The sequence below is a fragment of the Grammomys surdaster genome, unplaced genomic scaffold (genome assembly GCF_004785775.1).
Source record: "Grammomys surdaster isolate TR1022 unplaced genomic scaffold, NIH_TR_1.0 126035, whole genome shotgun sequence".
NCBI lineage: Eukaryota > Metazoa > Chordata > Mammalia > Rodentia > Muridae > Grammomys > Grammomys surdaster.
In genome coordinates this window covers 6,041,366-6,056,846 of record NW_021620848.1, presented here as the reverse complement: position 1 = coordinate 6,056,846, position 15,481 = coordinate 6,041,366, and the positions used below count along the sequence as shown (strand labels likewise).

At 49.5% G+C, this 15,481-nt stretch overlaps 1 protein-coding gene across 1 annotated transcript in view; it reads right to left on the bottom strand.

The window, feature by feature from the left end:
* Positions 1 to 15,481, bottom strand: part of Ttll11 (tubulin tyrosine ligase like 11) — a 227,083-nt gene that overhangs the window by 26,915 nt on the left and 184,687 nt on the right. The window contains exon 9 of the mRNA XM_028754738.1: positions 8,450 to 8,556. Within this exon, the coding sequence (XP_028610571.1) occupies positions 8,450 to 8,556 (107 nt within the window). The remainder of the gene's footprint in view (positions 1 to 8,449; positions 8,557 to 15,481) is intronic.

Genomic DNA, 15,481 nt, shown 5'->3' with positions numbered 1-15,481 from the left:
TGTTTCTCTGTGTGGGTTGGCTGTTTTTGTGTGGGGGGTGGTGTGGCCGCCCCGCCGCCACGCGGGGCGTGCGAGGGGGGGCGGGAGGGAGGGAGAGGGGAATGGCTTGGGCAGTACAGTCCTCTTGAGCAATGCAGGGCTGATAGTTACTGGTCCTCACACAGTTGTTAAAACTCATAGAATGTGGGCTGTAGAGATGACCCAGCAGCTAAGAGCACCAGCTGCCCCTCCAGAGTACCCAGGTTTGATTTGTAGCACCCGTTTGGCTGTTCACTACCATTTAGGTCTGATATCTTCTTCTGGCTTCCATAGGGATCAGGCTCACAAGTGATACACAGACATACATGCAGGTAAAAGGCCCATACATATAAAATACAAAAATGAAGAATTAAAAGAATAAAAAGATTGTTTAAAAAAGCCTCATAGAATGTGCAGCACAAAGAGAGAAAACCATAATCTAGAGCATGAACTTTATCACTATAGAATAATGGGATTAATAGAATAGTGCTTGTTCATTAGTGGTAGTATCTGGGGCTGTGTGTGAGGAAAGGGAAGGGCGTCTGTACTGTCTGCTCTGTGCTTGCAGAGCCTGGCTCTCATTAGGTGCTTGATGAATGTAGCTCACATCTGGGCGTGTCACTTGCAGGCAGGTTAGGATATGGCCCGTGGCAGAATCTTTGGTTAGACCTAGTGGGTCTAAATCTGCTGCGGATTAGTTGGGTGTCTGTGGAGGTGGCTCCTCAGCTGCCTGGTCCCTCTTCTCCAGCTTTGAACAGAAAAGAGGAATCTCAGCCCACAGCACAGTTGAGCACATACTAGAGAACATTTTTTTTTTTTTCTGTCACAGTATCACCAATGCAAACATTCCACTGGCTCCTCTGAGACTGGCAAGTGACAGATGAGGAGGTTCTCGGAAAGGAGTCCTCATAGTTGAGTGCTTTCTACATGTTTCATTGTCACCAGTAGCCTTTGCCAAGGAACCAGACTGTCACTCCAGACACTGATCTACCAGCTTCTACACTGGAAACATGTGGGGAAGGGGAGGGGCCGGTGCTCATGGCTTCCAGGGTCTGAGAACTGAACTCAGGCTGCTCCTTGCCATCCTCGATGGCCTACGAGAGTGGTCTCTCTTCTCCACGGCCTGTGTGAATGGTCCGTTTACTCTCGACCTCTTGGAACTTCAGTTTCCTCCTCTGGAAATAGTAAGATGGACCATGAGTAAGATGGAGCCTCCTGGGAATGGGACATCCTGCTGACAGCTTGGAATCCATCTTCTCATCTGCGTAGCACACCTATATCAGGAGTGATGCCAGTTGGAATCAGGGAAGAGGAAGAAAACACATCGGATCCACATGTCCTTATAAATCCTGATAACATTATCCCCAGGTAGATGTCAAAGGCCCTGTTGCAGAGGCTGCTGAGGCCCCCAGAGGAGAGGTGACTCTTCTCAGAGCTCTCTGACAGTCAGCAGCTGGACTCCACGGCCGGCTGGCTTGTCCCATGATGCTGAACACTGCTACTGTGTCAGTTCCCACAAGCTACAGGAACCATAGGCAGTGGGTGTAAGGCGCAGGGAGGTGGTGAGAGGCAGCCAGCTTTCTCCCTTCTACCTAGTTCTGTTGAGCAGATGCAGGGTGACTGAGGATGGGGGAGGCCAGAGACAGTGGGTAACAGCAGACATCACAGGGTGAGCACCTCACAGTGCACCCTGTGTCCTGCAGGCCTTGAAGACTCACATCTGAGCCAGGGGGAAGACAGGCTAGCATTCTCTTCCCTCACTTGCTTCTATTAAGAACAATTTAGCTATTTTGTGAGTGTGTTGGGAGCCATCTGACTTTGAGGTAACTTCAAGAAAGTGGTCGGTCTCAGGACACCTCCAGGAGATGCTTCGTGATTCTGGCCTAGGGTGGGGCAGCCATATATATGCATAAAGGAGGTCTTGCTAAACATGCCAAGTAAAAATACTTTTAAATATTTCAGTACATCATCGACTAAATACGTTTCAGTAGGAGCGTGTTCCAGCTGAAGAAAGTACAGGCGTCACATGATTTGCATAAGTCGACTGAGGAAATTTGGTGAGAGACAGAAGGGAGCTGCAGACGCCCACAGGATGGGCTGGCTGGCAAGGTCTGGTCCATGCCACGCATGTGTGTGGAACATCAACCATGCACCAGGCACAGCACTAGGCCTCAGGAGGACAGAAGAACTGCAGTAGTGGCTGATTGGTTTAACCTGGCAGCAGGTACTACACAAAGGCTCAGTGACCACACTACGCCTGAGTGGAGAGGATGAGAGGGATCCCGGCTTTGTGCACAACAGAAGGGGATCTCTGGGAGAAGCAAGGATTCTAGTAAAGAACTCTTGAGGTGGCTGGCATTCTGCCTAGAGGGAGGTAACACCCCCTTCCTCAGAGTGGAATGCCCACAGGGAGCCTTGCAGGTGACTGACTTCCTTGTCTGAGTAGTGGGAGGCCACCTAAGGTGAGAGGCCTGGACTCTGGTTGAACATTGAAAGCGCACGTTGCAGCTGTGCCTCAACTTTCTGAGAAGGAAAGCCTTTCTTCCAATCTGTTTTCCTAACACCCCAGGGACCAGAAAGGAGCTGGCACCTTAGAAGGGACTCCTGAGGGGCACGCTATAACAGAATGGCCGTGGTTAGTCTTCTGAGCACAGAGGCAGACGCAGTTGGCAGCTTCACTCCATACATTTTTTTTTTTTTTTTTTTTTTTGGTGAGGCAGTCACCAGGATCCTGCTTACTTCACAGATGTTGGACAAGGGCCTTAGAGGAAGTTGGGCAGCTTGCTCCAGGCTACCTAGCTGGCAAGTTATCAACCCCAGGGTGAACCCCCCATTTGTCTGACTCTAGTGCCCAGTGGCTTTGAGTACATTGTCACTCAAAGGCTGAAGAGATGGCTCAGAGATTGAAAGCACTTGCTGCTCTGGCAGAGGATCTGGGTGTGACTGCCAGCATCCACATGGTGCCTCACAACCATCTGTAACTTGCTGACCTCTGCAGAAACCAGGCACACACATGGTGTGTGTGTATAGGTATGTGGTATATACCTATACACAGGGAAAACATTCATACATATAAAATAAAATGAATAGGTCTAAAACAGGGAAAAGATAGCCACTCACACCCAGGGCTGCCTGAAGGGCACACACAGGAACTCAGAAGGGGTATGTGTGAAAATATGTGTATTTGATAAAAAGGTCCCTAGCATACATCAGATATTAAACTATACATTATTAGGTTTCCCCCTCTAAGTTCCAGGGAGGACCTTTAACACCACTTTTGCTGATATGTATGTATGTACGTATGTACGTATGTATGCATGCATGCATGTATGTATGTATGTATGTATTCATGTATACATTACATTTTATTGAGACTGGGTCTCCCTGTTTAGCACAGGCTGGGATTCAGGTGTGTGCTGCCAGGCCTGGCATAGTACCTTCTTAAACAGGAAATAGATTGTGTTAGAGGGTGGATGTCCAGCGGCTGGGACCCAGTGCTCCCATGGGTGATGAGGACACATTTTATTGCCCGGTCTGCATGCTGTCCTCCTCTCTCCCCACAGAGATGAGCCGTTGGACTCTGGAATTGTGAGTGCAATTGACGTGAAATCACTGCATCTCTATCCACAGATGCTTCCTCACTTGGTTCTGGCTGAGGAGAAGGCTGCGGCATCCCAGCCTTGCTGATAACGTCCTCATTGAGACTTTTGTATTCTGCTGGAAATTCTAAGCTTGAAAATTAAAATCCTTCATTTGGGGAGAAAAAAAAGAGAGAGAGAGAGAATTACACTGGCAAGCCGGAGAGTGTAAGCTGCACACTGCTAAGTTCCACCAGGCTCCTGAGCAGACTTTGACACTCAGAGAGAATATTTATGGACGGGAATCCAGGGTGCAGACTCCTCGGTGGGGAGAGGAGGAGAGTCGGCCAAGGTGGAAAGCCACATGTCTGAGGATGTTACTGTGAAGGTTTAGCTTCTGTTTTGGGTGAAGAGTCTTCTGGATGTTTATTCCATTACTAAAAATACCTCATTATACGGGCTGGAGTGATCGCTTAGTTGGTAAAATGCTTGCTTTGCAAGCAGCAGATCTTTGAGTTTGATCCTGTAGAATGCATCGCAAACAAACAAACCAGCCTACCAGGTGGTGGCATACACTTGTCATCCCAGTGATGAGGAAGAGAGTGGCAGACACCTGGGGCTCGATGGCCAGCCTACTCTAACCTACCCCAAGGGATGTAGGTAAACTGTAGTTTGAAAATCAAGGTGGGTGCAGGCTTGCAGGGTGACAGCTGAGGTTCTCCTTCGCTTTCCACATTCATGTACGCACAGGGCATCCTAGCCGCCACCTAATACACAATACACTTGCACACACACTACACTACACACATACACACACGCACACTCACACGCACACCACACACACATAATCCACAACATATACACACTCAATACACAACACATACCTGCACACAGGTGCTGATACCTATTACAAAGGTCAGATAAGAGCAGACTGGGCACAGACGTGGTAGGGGTGACTCAGTGTCCAAGGACATCGCTGTGGCCACTTCCACACACCAGAGGCCCAACCAGGAGAGGATGACTTGACGGTTATTATGTCTCCTCAGAGAAAGTGCTCTCTCTCTTTCTTTCTTTCTTTCTTTCCTTCTTTCTTTCTTTCTTTCTTTCTTTCTTTTTTTTTTGGCTTTTCTCCAAGCCATGTTTCCAGCACTACTTTTCTCCTCCATATCAGTAGCAGGGTTACCTGATGAAAGTGACCTTTGTTCCCTCAGCCTCAAGTGCCAGAGACGTGGACTGAGGACAGTCTCACTGAGTCTGGGTGGGCTTTGGGGAAAGGGAGGATCTGATCTGGTAGGACCTGGCCACGGCGTGTGCTGGGGTGGATGGCAGCCCTGTGTAACTGAGATGGCTGGTGTATCACACTGACCCTGTCAGGGAAGCTGACTTGTCAGGGAGGCCGTGGCTCCTGTGGGCTGTAGCTCTCCCTCTCATAATTCTCTGTTTTGGGTACGTGTATCCTTAGCTTCAGTTTGTCAACTTATTAAATACTAGCTAGAACACAGACACAGGCATACACAGAGACACAGAGACACAGATGCAGAGACACACAGACACACAGAGAGACTCGGGCACTCAGGCCTTACACTGGCCAGCATAGAACTGGAATGGAGGCCTGAAGATTCCTTGACTTCACAACGGGAAGGAAAGGGGAAGGAACTGAAGAGATAGACAGATGGGAAAGAGAAAGGGAAGGAGAAAGGGGGGGAAGGGGTGGGGAGAAGGGGGAAGGACAGAAACTGAGGGAAGGAGGGAGGGAGGGAGAGAGGGAGGGAAGACAGAAGGACTCACTCATTCTCTAGTTCCTGCTGCTTTCTGACAAAAGCAAGAACCACACCCAAGCACAAAGTTCTGCTGCTCTCTGGGAGCCTGCTGAATGGCCCTCGTAAGGCAGCTGGCTTTAGCTATCCTTTCTTGCACAGAGTCGTGGGTGCTGGGCAACCACGAGAAGGTGGCAATAATGGCCTGGTTGGCAGCAGCTAGGAGAGAACAGGGTTCCCATCTCCACCAGCACAGAGTAGTTTCCATTCCTGGCTTTAATGCCCAACCTATTTCCTAGGCCCCCAGCTCCTGCTACTTCTTTCCAGCAACAATGGAAACAGGAAAATAAGACCCAAGGAAGAGGGTAGGGGAGACGGGAGCTTGGAAGGACATCCCGCTCACACACTGTAGTTGTGTCCCTTCAGTAGGTTCTGGGCTGGATGAGGTGACTTTTCACAAGGAAGTGATCTCTGTACAATATTTACTCATATTTATGGAACACAGCGTGATGTACATGTGAGCACACGTGACATCACATTCGGGTGATTAGCATATCTGTCACGCTAACATGTCATTTCTCTGTTGTGAGGATCACACAGTCCTCTCTTCCAGCTCTTCGAAACAGACAGTATTATTGTTAGTACACCTCCCTGCCTCTGCATCACCTCTGACTTCTGACACAAGCCTGTCCCCTCTGAGGTCATACAGGAAACAGATATCACTTCAAGGTTAGACAGTCCTCGGGGTAGCAGAAGCCCAAGTTCAAATCTTGCCTTTGTCACTCATTGGCTATGAAACTGAAGTCTGTTTTGCTCTTGGAGCCTCATCTGCAAAGCTACAAGAAGAAACCACAGTACACAGACTCACGAAGCTGTCTTTGAATGTTCCACTTGATCTAGAGTTAGTGTTTGGGGCACAGACAGAAGCAGAAGTTTGGGGGATCCCAGACCCAGCTTCACTTGTGCTAAATATAAGAATATTTCTCATTTAATTTGGCTTGCTCAGCAAAGTAGAGAGACCCTGGTGGACCCCAGAAGTCCTTTGCTGAGCTGATATTGTGGACACCCTCCCTTCCCCTTCCGCTTACAGAGAGCCGTTTTAGAAGCAAACAAAACATGCAAAGCTTTTCGGGATGAACAATGGGCCAGCTGGCGATGCTGGTGGGAAGAAATAGAACATGATAAACAGCTTCCTGCTGTGACTCCTGATCAATTTCAATATTTAATAATTCCATTGCCACCCCACCCACTCATCTGGCCCCCTCTACAGAATCCTGCGACAGCACCCAGCTTTAGGCTTGAGGCATAAGCTCTTCTTCCCTTTCTGAGGGTGTCAGCAAAATGTGAGTGTGACGATGCAGCTCAACTGCCACATGGGCTCGCTCTGTCCTCGAAATGATAATTAACCTGCCTACGTGTCCTGCAGGCGTGCCCTCCTCCCCACGTGACAGGGAGGCCTCGAGCACAAGATATAGGCTCACCTGGTTGATTCAATGACTGCTACCATTCCTGACTTTTACTTTTGAATTAAGGGGGTCAGCAGGTAGACCAGCCATCTTACCACCCCCTTACCCCCCCACCCCTGCCACAATAATGGGTAGGAGGAATTGATCCAGACAGGAAGCCCAGGTGCACTGATGGTTGAATACTAGTCTACCAATAATTGCCTCTCAGCCGCAGTTTTCTCCTCTGTACAATGGACACAATCAGACCTGTCTCCAGAATTGTAGCTGGTGTCACACATGCAAAGCATGCAGCAGTGCTCAGCATGGAGGCAATAGTCAACACATGGTATCAGGTAGCATCTTTATCAAACATGATGCTAAACAGCACATGGATTTCTGAGTCAGCACTATGCAGAGGATGAGCTGGCTACACCCTGTGGTTGGCATTTCTAGCCCACATGGGGGTGTGAGATGGTCGCATAGCCTCTCCTGAGAGTCTCTTCAGCAGTAAGAGAGAAAGAATCCATTAATAGGATGAACCACCCTGAATGGTCAGCAGTGACCCCAAATGCATTAGTAGCCACTAGTGTATGAGCCCTCAGGGCCATCCGGAGAACACAAGCATTAGTTTTACAGCTGAGAAGCCCCAGGGTTGGAGGTGATGGTGACAGGAGATGGTAAAACCAGTTCTCATCCAGATCCCTCAGCTTCTGATGTCAGGTCCTCTCCATCCAACCCCAGCAGGTGTGGCCCTTCCGTGTGTGGGAGTGACAGCATGGCAGAGGGCTGGGGAGGATGGTGCCTGTGTACACCCTGTTCAGCGTCGCCTTGAAACCTTGGTCTCTGGAGCGCTGCTCACTGTCTGTGAAATCAGGCTCCTAATGCCTCTGTGCTGGGTCATGGGGACACTGAGAGAGAGACACTTTGTGATGACCTGTACAAAAGTCAGCTATGGTTACTACACTGTTTGGAGGATGGGGTGGGAAAGGGAAACCTGTCCACTCAAAGGTAGATTCTCCTAGTGGAAGAATCAAAAAGACAAAGAACAAAGCACGGGCTATCACAGTGGCAGTCTTTGGTGTGACATTCAAAGTCTGTCACAACCCAGTCTCCTTGTCCATTTTGTTCTCCTTTGGAGCTGGTTGGGTGTAGCCTGGGCTCAATGGCCTTTTCACGTGTTTATGTGTAAGCAGACCTACACTCCCGCCTGGGCCCACCCTCACCTTGGACACTGGTTTATCCCTTTGCCCTCCTGGGAGGAAGAACACCCATCCTAGTCCACCCCAACCCCTGCTACTTCAGCATCATCTCTCACACGGGTCTCAACTCCACCGAGCTCCTTTCCTGCAAGAGCCAAGCTCTCCAGTCCTCCCAAGGCCTGGCTGCTGTGTGCTCTGAAAACATACGCGGGGCCACAAACCAACTGAGGAACAGCAGCTTACTCCCAGTAGTGATTAAGCAAAGAAAGGAGAGGCTAGGGGTGGGACTGGAATTTGGGGAGGGTTTTCCCAAGCCTTGGTAGCAGACAGTACCTCAGGGCTCAGAGTTTAAATTCTGCTTCATTCCTCTCCCTCCTCCCCTCCATAACATGAAAGGAAGAGAGACGTACAGACCCTTCCCGTGCCTGTCAGGCAAGGCAGCCATCGGGTACCTGTGTCCCGCTGGTCTAGGGTCACCGAGTTCCACTTCCTTGTGATGTCGATGTAGAGGATGTCCACAGCTGCCATGGACAGGCTGCTGCTACTCAGCTTGCAGTTCCTGCCGTGACAGGGAAGAAGACTGTTACTCCAACGGTAGAAACGTCGGCTCTCTTTTTCCCTCAGGCTGATGCAGACTGAACCTTTGTGTGCCCCGGGAATCCACAGGAACAGTCTTTTGAGCTGACAAGGTCATATGGGTGGGGCCCTAGCAGATCAGTTAGTGCCCTGTGCAAAGACACTAAGAGGAGGAGAGCTTTCCTGCCTCCCTGCTTGCTTCTTACCACAGAGAAAGCAGCCATGAGCAAGCCAGGAGTGAGCTCTTAGCAGGCACCTATGTGCCAGCTCTTCAGCTCTGACCTCCCAGCCTCCAGACTGAGAGAAGTCAGCCTCCGGTGTTTAAGCCGCTCCAGCTGCTCCTGTGGGGAACTTGTCTTTGCTCAGGCTACCCCACCGCCTGAATTCCTGGAGGTCAGCTGAGGAACAGTGGGAAAAGATTACGAGTGGAAACGTGGGATAGAGGCCTTAGTCTGGAGCTAATGAGTGGGCTCCAGAGAGCTAGGCAATACACACAGCCATTCTTGAGTGGCTCTGCCACTGATTGAGAACCGGCCTGGGCAGGCCACTCCCTTTTCTACCTTTCAGATTTTAGTGTTTTCTTTGTAACAGCTGGACCTTCAACAGCCTGGAAGACCCTGCCCCCTCCCAAACACAAACCAGACTCTGTTTTTCTTTCTTCTTATTATTTTAATTTTTATAATAGAGTTTCATATAGCCCAGGTTAGCCTCAAACTCACTATGACTGAGGATGATCTCCCTGCTCCACCTCCTGAGTTCTGGGATTACACTTGGTGGTTTTTTTCTTTTGTTTATTATTTACCTATTTTTATTTTTTTATTGAATCTGTGTGAATTTCACAACATGTACTCTAATCCCACTTATCTCTCCTGTCCCTTTATATCTGCTCTCTGCTTTTACAACTCCCCGCCAAAATAAAACAAAAACAAACAAACAAGCATATCATCTTGCCAAAGCTGTGGTGTGTCACACAGTACCCTTTTACCCAAGTGGCTTTTCTTGCAAATGTCCACTGCAGCGACTCAGTCTGGTTCGAGGCCTCCGACTCCTTTAATCACTACTGGATCCTCACTGGGATTCCTCTCAGATAACCTTTTGCTGCCTTGTGTCATGGAGGTCCCGCAGCCTTGGATCTGAGGACTGGTCCCTTCACAGGCTCCAGCAGTTCATAGATGGGGTAGATGTTGGGCTAGGCCAACTCAGAGCCCTGGATCTGGGCCTGGGTGGAAGCTGAGTTGGTCACTCCACCAGCTTTCCTGTGCCTGCACCACCAGGGCCAGCTCTCTGCTTCTCACACCCTTGGGGGCCAGCTCACCCTCACTCCTGCAACCAGAGCCAGCTCTGCTGTGCTGCCCAGGCGAGATGCTGTAGCTGTATGCCTGGTTTTTAAGTGGGGCTGGGAATGGAAGCCTGGCCTCATTCATGCTGGGTAACTATTTTACCAGTGAAGCTATGCCCTACCCTCAGGAACCACGTAGCCAAGAAATACTCCTATGTAGGTGTCTTCGTCTTCTTATGGATTATACCCAGAGTGTGAGTTTGCCCTCTTCTGCCAGTACAAGGCAGCTGTCTGCGTCACGTTCACATGACCTGGTAATGACAGGTCACCACTGAAGCAGACGAAGCCATCACTGTGGTGTGGGAGCCTTTCTTCCTGGATCTCACCAGATGAATCCTTGAGACCAGACATGAACACAAGGGGCTTGGTGTCTCTTTACTTCACTCTCTTACCTTGTCACCTGAGAGTTTTATATAAGTCCTGAATCAGCCACACACAGGCCCAGACTTGCAGAGTAGAAAGCACAGGCTGGGCCCACTTCTCTGCGGAGGTCCTTCCACACCGTGCTGCATGCTTGCTCCCGACCGTCTGGAGCCACGAGGAGGGTGGATACTTCTGATGCTCCTTTTGCTTAGGTGCGGGGAGTCTAATGTCAGCAGTGGTCCTCCCTGTCTAAGCCACAAAGGTGGCCTTTGGAGCCCCTTCCCCTCCACTGACTTATTTGGTCTGGAAAAGTGGGTGGGTGAACAGCAGCTAGATGCTTGGTTGTGGATTGTTTTCTTAAACCTCTGCACACTTTAGTTTCCTGATCTCTAAAATGCAGCTGATACCTGTCCACTGCTGCTGAGGGTGCGGGTGCTGCTGAGGGTGCGGGTGCTGCTGAGGGTGCGGGTGCTGCTGAGGGTGCGGGTGCTGCTGAGGGTGCGGGTGCTGCTGAGGGTGAGGGTGCTGCTGAGGGTGCGGGTGCTGCCTGGTACCTAGAGTCCCGTGGGACTCCTGAGCCCTCATTGCATCTCACTTTCCATTTCCTCTCAGGCCACAAGACCAAGCTTTCATCGCCCCTTTGAGGTAATGAAACCTAGGTCAAAAGAAAAGAGCCCAGGACAACTACTGGCCTGTCTGCCTCCCCTAAACCCCCTCCTGGATATTACTGTTCTGGGAGGCAGAGTTTACTTACCTAGAAATCCTGAAGCTGGACTATGGGCCAGCTGCTGGGGTGTCATGGCTTTATCTAACGCTCTTTGGATAGTTCTAGGGTATCTCATCCATGATCCCAGCTGATGATAAAGTGCTTCTCTGATGTCTCATTTGTCATTGTTCCCTGTGTGAAAGTTCCCAAGGTGCCAGACAGGTGAAGCTTTGATTGGCAAGCATGATTGGCACCCAGAGGCTCCTTTCTAAGTCCAGGCCCACTCCTTAACCATGGTGGCTGTGAGTATGCCCAGTATGGTGTCCGGATGAGGCCATTGCTTCTCTGCCCCGGCACACTTGCTTGCCCTCCCTCCCTTCCCTTCTTCCCACCCGTCTGTATTTTCCAGACCATCAGTTCACATCCTGCTCCATATTTCAATCACGAGCTGCCACGGCAGACTTCAAAGCACATCAGCGCACAGTTATTGCGCCTCGGTAACAACATGTCAGCGGACGCCGAGCTTTTTATGTCACTTGTCACCAAGATGGCTATCTCTATTGGGTTCTGCTGGGGACAGTGCCCTGGTCTCTTGAGTCACACTGTCAATGTATGCTGCTAATTTCCAGAGCTTCATTAAGGCAAGTCCATGCCTTCTCCTAGTAGCCACACCTGCATCCTCTGGACTACCTGCTTCCTGGAAGGATGGAGTGCTGCCTGGCTTGCTCCATGGGTTAACAAAGGATGAAAACAGAAACTGAACTGACCACTGGTGTATAGTTATTTTTTTTTTCCTGACAGGAAGAAAATAGAAGTGTCAAACTTTTAGTAGAAGCCGTAATTTACCAGGGAGCATTCTCCATTTATCCCCTTTCCAAGGTAACCCATCCTCCCCGACAATACTGCCAAATACAGTTGACTACGATGTCTGCAGTCAGAGCAGAGTGGACGGTCTGTGTTAGCTGCAGCAGATGGGAAATGCTTTAAGAGAATCTGGATTCTGTGGGTATTTCTCGGGCACTATCCAACTGTAAGGTCCTTTCTCGCCCCAAGGTCTCAGAATCCTTCTAAGTGTGTGTGAGGGAGGGATGCCCGGTCTCATCTCAGTGAGGGTGGGGAGGATGAGGCACAGAGAATCAGCGCTTGTCAGAGATCACAGGGCACAGTCTGTGACCCATCTCCCCTTGAAGACAGGAGCAGGAGGACGAGCTATGGCCCAGCAAAGGATCCTAGCGGAGCCTAGGACCAAGATACAAAAGTCTCAGTTCACTAACCACAGGCCTGGATGCCTGCTGGGGAGTTTTGAGACCTCACGGAGGCAGAGTCTCACAGGTTTGTCCTCTGGTTACCAGATGTTCTCAGTGAGCTCAAGTAGAGTCTTTAGAATGAGGGTGTTCAGTTGCTGAGCCACTGAATACAGAGCTTGCCTCAGCCATGGTGGGCAACAGTGTTCCGGGCCCAGTGACAGGGTGGCACAGCATGCAGGGGTTATGTGCCGGACATGCAGTGTGACAGCCAGGTCATTCCCACCACGGAGCTCAATCTCCCCTTAAGCCCTGGACATAGCTTATCCAATGACTGGGTGGAAGGGTAAGTCCTTTAGTGGATGTGAAAATCTAGAACCTTTCTAGAAAAAAGATGAAGGTTTGAGACCTTGGCTTTGCGGCATTTCCTTGTGCACATCACAGGAGTTCTCGTTTGTTCACTTGGATGGAGGTCCCAGACGATGCCCTGGCGGTGATGCTCCACGCCTGGCACATGGGGAGAGCTTAAGACAGTGAACGCCTTCCCCAGTGATGGGGAATCAGCTGAAAGAATTGATCCCTCTGTGTTTCTTTTTCTTCCTTTTTTCCTTTTCTTTTTTCTGGAATGGGAGGAGTCAGATTGTACATGTTGGGAGAGAACCACAAATCATTCAAGCTCATTAGGAGCCCGAGTAGAGTGGGTTTGAGATGACCACCCCATTTCCCGCTAACTGCCAATGTCTCATGGGAAATTTAGGGACCAACTTTTTCCACTCCACGAAATTCTATTTATAGAATTTCTTTTATGTTCATCCTTCTCTGTGGAGAAAAAAAAAAGAGAGCAGCTTCCCCACCCCCAGGTTTCTATAAGGTAAAAGGTATTCAAACCACCATATTTATTTATTACAAAAGGGAAGGGAGGCAGATATCTAAGCATTTGGGAGTCGGGGAATGAGGTATCTGTGCTTTAAACCATCCATGGTTTTTAAGGCTACAGAGAAGAAGTGCACAAGGCTTCTGGGAAGGAGTGGCCACAGAAGGACAGTTTCAAAGTCACCAAGGAGTTAATGAAAGGGGGGAAAGCTGTCTTATACTTCTATTCTAGAACATTCTAACAGACCATGCCTCTCAGAGAGAAACCCCCTGCCACTCTCCATTATGAAGCACATTAATATCTCCATACAACAAAGGGGAAGTGGGAAAAGAGACAGGGAAGAACGCGTCCTTTAGTTCAAAAGAAGACATTGGATCAGAAGCAGCGAGAGTGGTGGAGTGGGGTTTCAAAGCACGGTCTCACAGTGCAGGGGCTGCAGTTTCCTGGGAATGGGCCTGGCTGGGTCCAACTGTTGAATCCCCAGCTGCATCCAGTGGGGAACGCAGGGTGCTATGGAGAAAGTGTCCTCCATGAATCACGGCTGATGTCTCCCCGCCCCTAGCTAGTGATCTAGTGGTGAGAGACTAATACAGATACATTTCTCTCAAAGAAGGCTGCCAAGCTGAAGCATCAATTAGACAGTTTTTATTTCCTGGGGAAATAGAAGCCTTCACACCCTGGCAATTATTACAAAATAAATTTTCCAAAAATAAAAAGAATAATAGAATGAGAGGAGGAGCTCAATTCACGACGGTGATATGTGCGACTATTACACAGCTCCTGAGAAAATGGCACTTGCGTAAGGCTGGTTAGAGTGTCTAGACAAGAGAATGACAGTTCGTTATTTCTCATTCTTGGTGGAAGAGAAAAGTAGAAGATGGCCGGGCAGGCATTAGCATAATTCGCTCTGAAAACTGCTGATCTATGCGGCAAGTTCTAAGAGATGGACACCGAAAATAAATCCAGGCGGCCGTTTATTATTTTCTCCCCTTCTCTTTCTCTTCGAGGCATGTGGAGAGACAGAGAGTGGGTAGCAGACACGGAAGGCGAGCTCAACTTCAGCCGTCTGTGTGGGAGCCGTGAAAGAAATGTGCACCGAGCTGGGAATATGTCTGCTCCGAGGCGTCCTGTGAAGGGCACTTGGTTCAATTCGGCATATGGCATAAATATTATTAATTCATAATGAAGTAACATTTAAACCAAAGTGGAAAAGAGAGAGATGGAGAACAGTCGTTAGCAGGTGGTGAAATTTAATTCGCAAGACTGAACAACATACCCAGATAAATTGGAAAGCAGAGAATTATCATATTTTGCTATTAAGTTGCATTGGGGTTTCTTGGGATGCCTTTAAAGGAAGCGTCTGCTACCTAGTGCAGTGTTTTTCCACTTCCTCCAGCATCCTTGATAAGGGCAGGCGTTTGCTGGGTAGCCTTGTTGTCTGTGTCCATCTGCTCGAGCTGCCTCTTGGCCACCTGAAGATGCTCTTTTCCTGTCACATTCTGCTGCAGCTCACTGACGGCTTGCGCTGGCCACAGATGGGAAGTGGTGGCTGCAGAACCTAATGGTCCCCAACCTTGGAAACATCGATTTCTCATGCAAATGCCACTTGCTGATGATAGAGAAAATCACAAAGCCTGTCATGCCCAGGTAGCTTTCTGAGGGAGGATATTTTGCCATTAGTCCATTCTGACCTGAGAGTTATCTTTATGGGATCCACACATGGTTAAATCCATTCTTCCATTACTGAGATTTTACACAAAACTAAGTGTGCATAGCTTCTTTTGGAGAGGCTCTGGTGACATTAAGTGTGCTGGTGATGGTTCCCTGAGACAGCATCTCCTGCCACTTGCCATCAAAGCCCACAGTGTGTTTGGGGGCAGGGGAAGGAGACGGGGAGAAGTTCCTTTTATTCATTGTGTGCTCCAGAAGCAGGTGAGAATGGGAGCTGCCCAGCGTCTTCAAATCTCCTCCTTGTTTTGAGCAAAATTTTCCCAGGAGTGGCCAGGAAGCTTCCCAGAACCTCACCCAGTTCACAGAGGCTCTGGCTCAGCACAGCCTGAATCACCCTCCTTCACCTTTCAGCTTGGGCCACAGGAAATCCTTCTGCTGGCTCTCCCTGCTGCCTTGGTGGTGTGTTTGTCTACAGCTCATCCAATAACAGTTGGTAGTAGGGCAAGTCTTGCCTCCTTCCGGAGGCCACCATGGATTCCACCAAGTGGATAAAACTTCGCTGTTCTTATTTCTAGCTCTAGGCTCTGTTTGCAACTCCAGCCAGGGAGTTCTTGGTCACAGCCTTAGACTTTGCCAAAAGCTGGTACCCGAGAGTCTGTTTCCTGCTGTTAGTTGGGGGAGTCCCAGGGGAAGGAAGGGCTTCTTCAACTT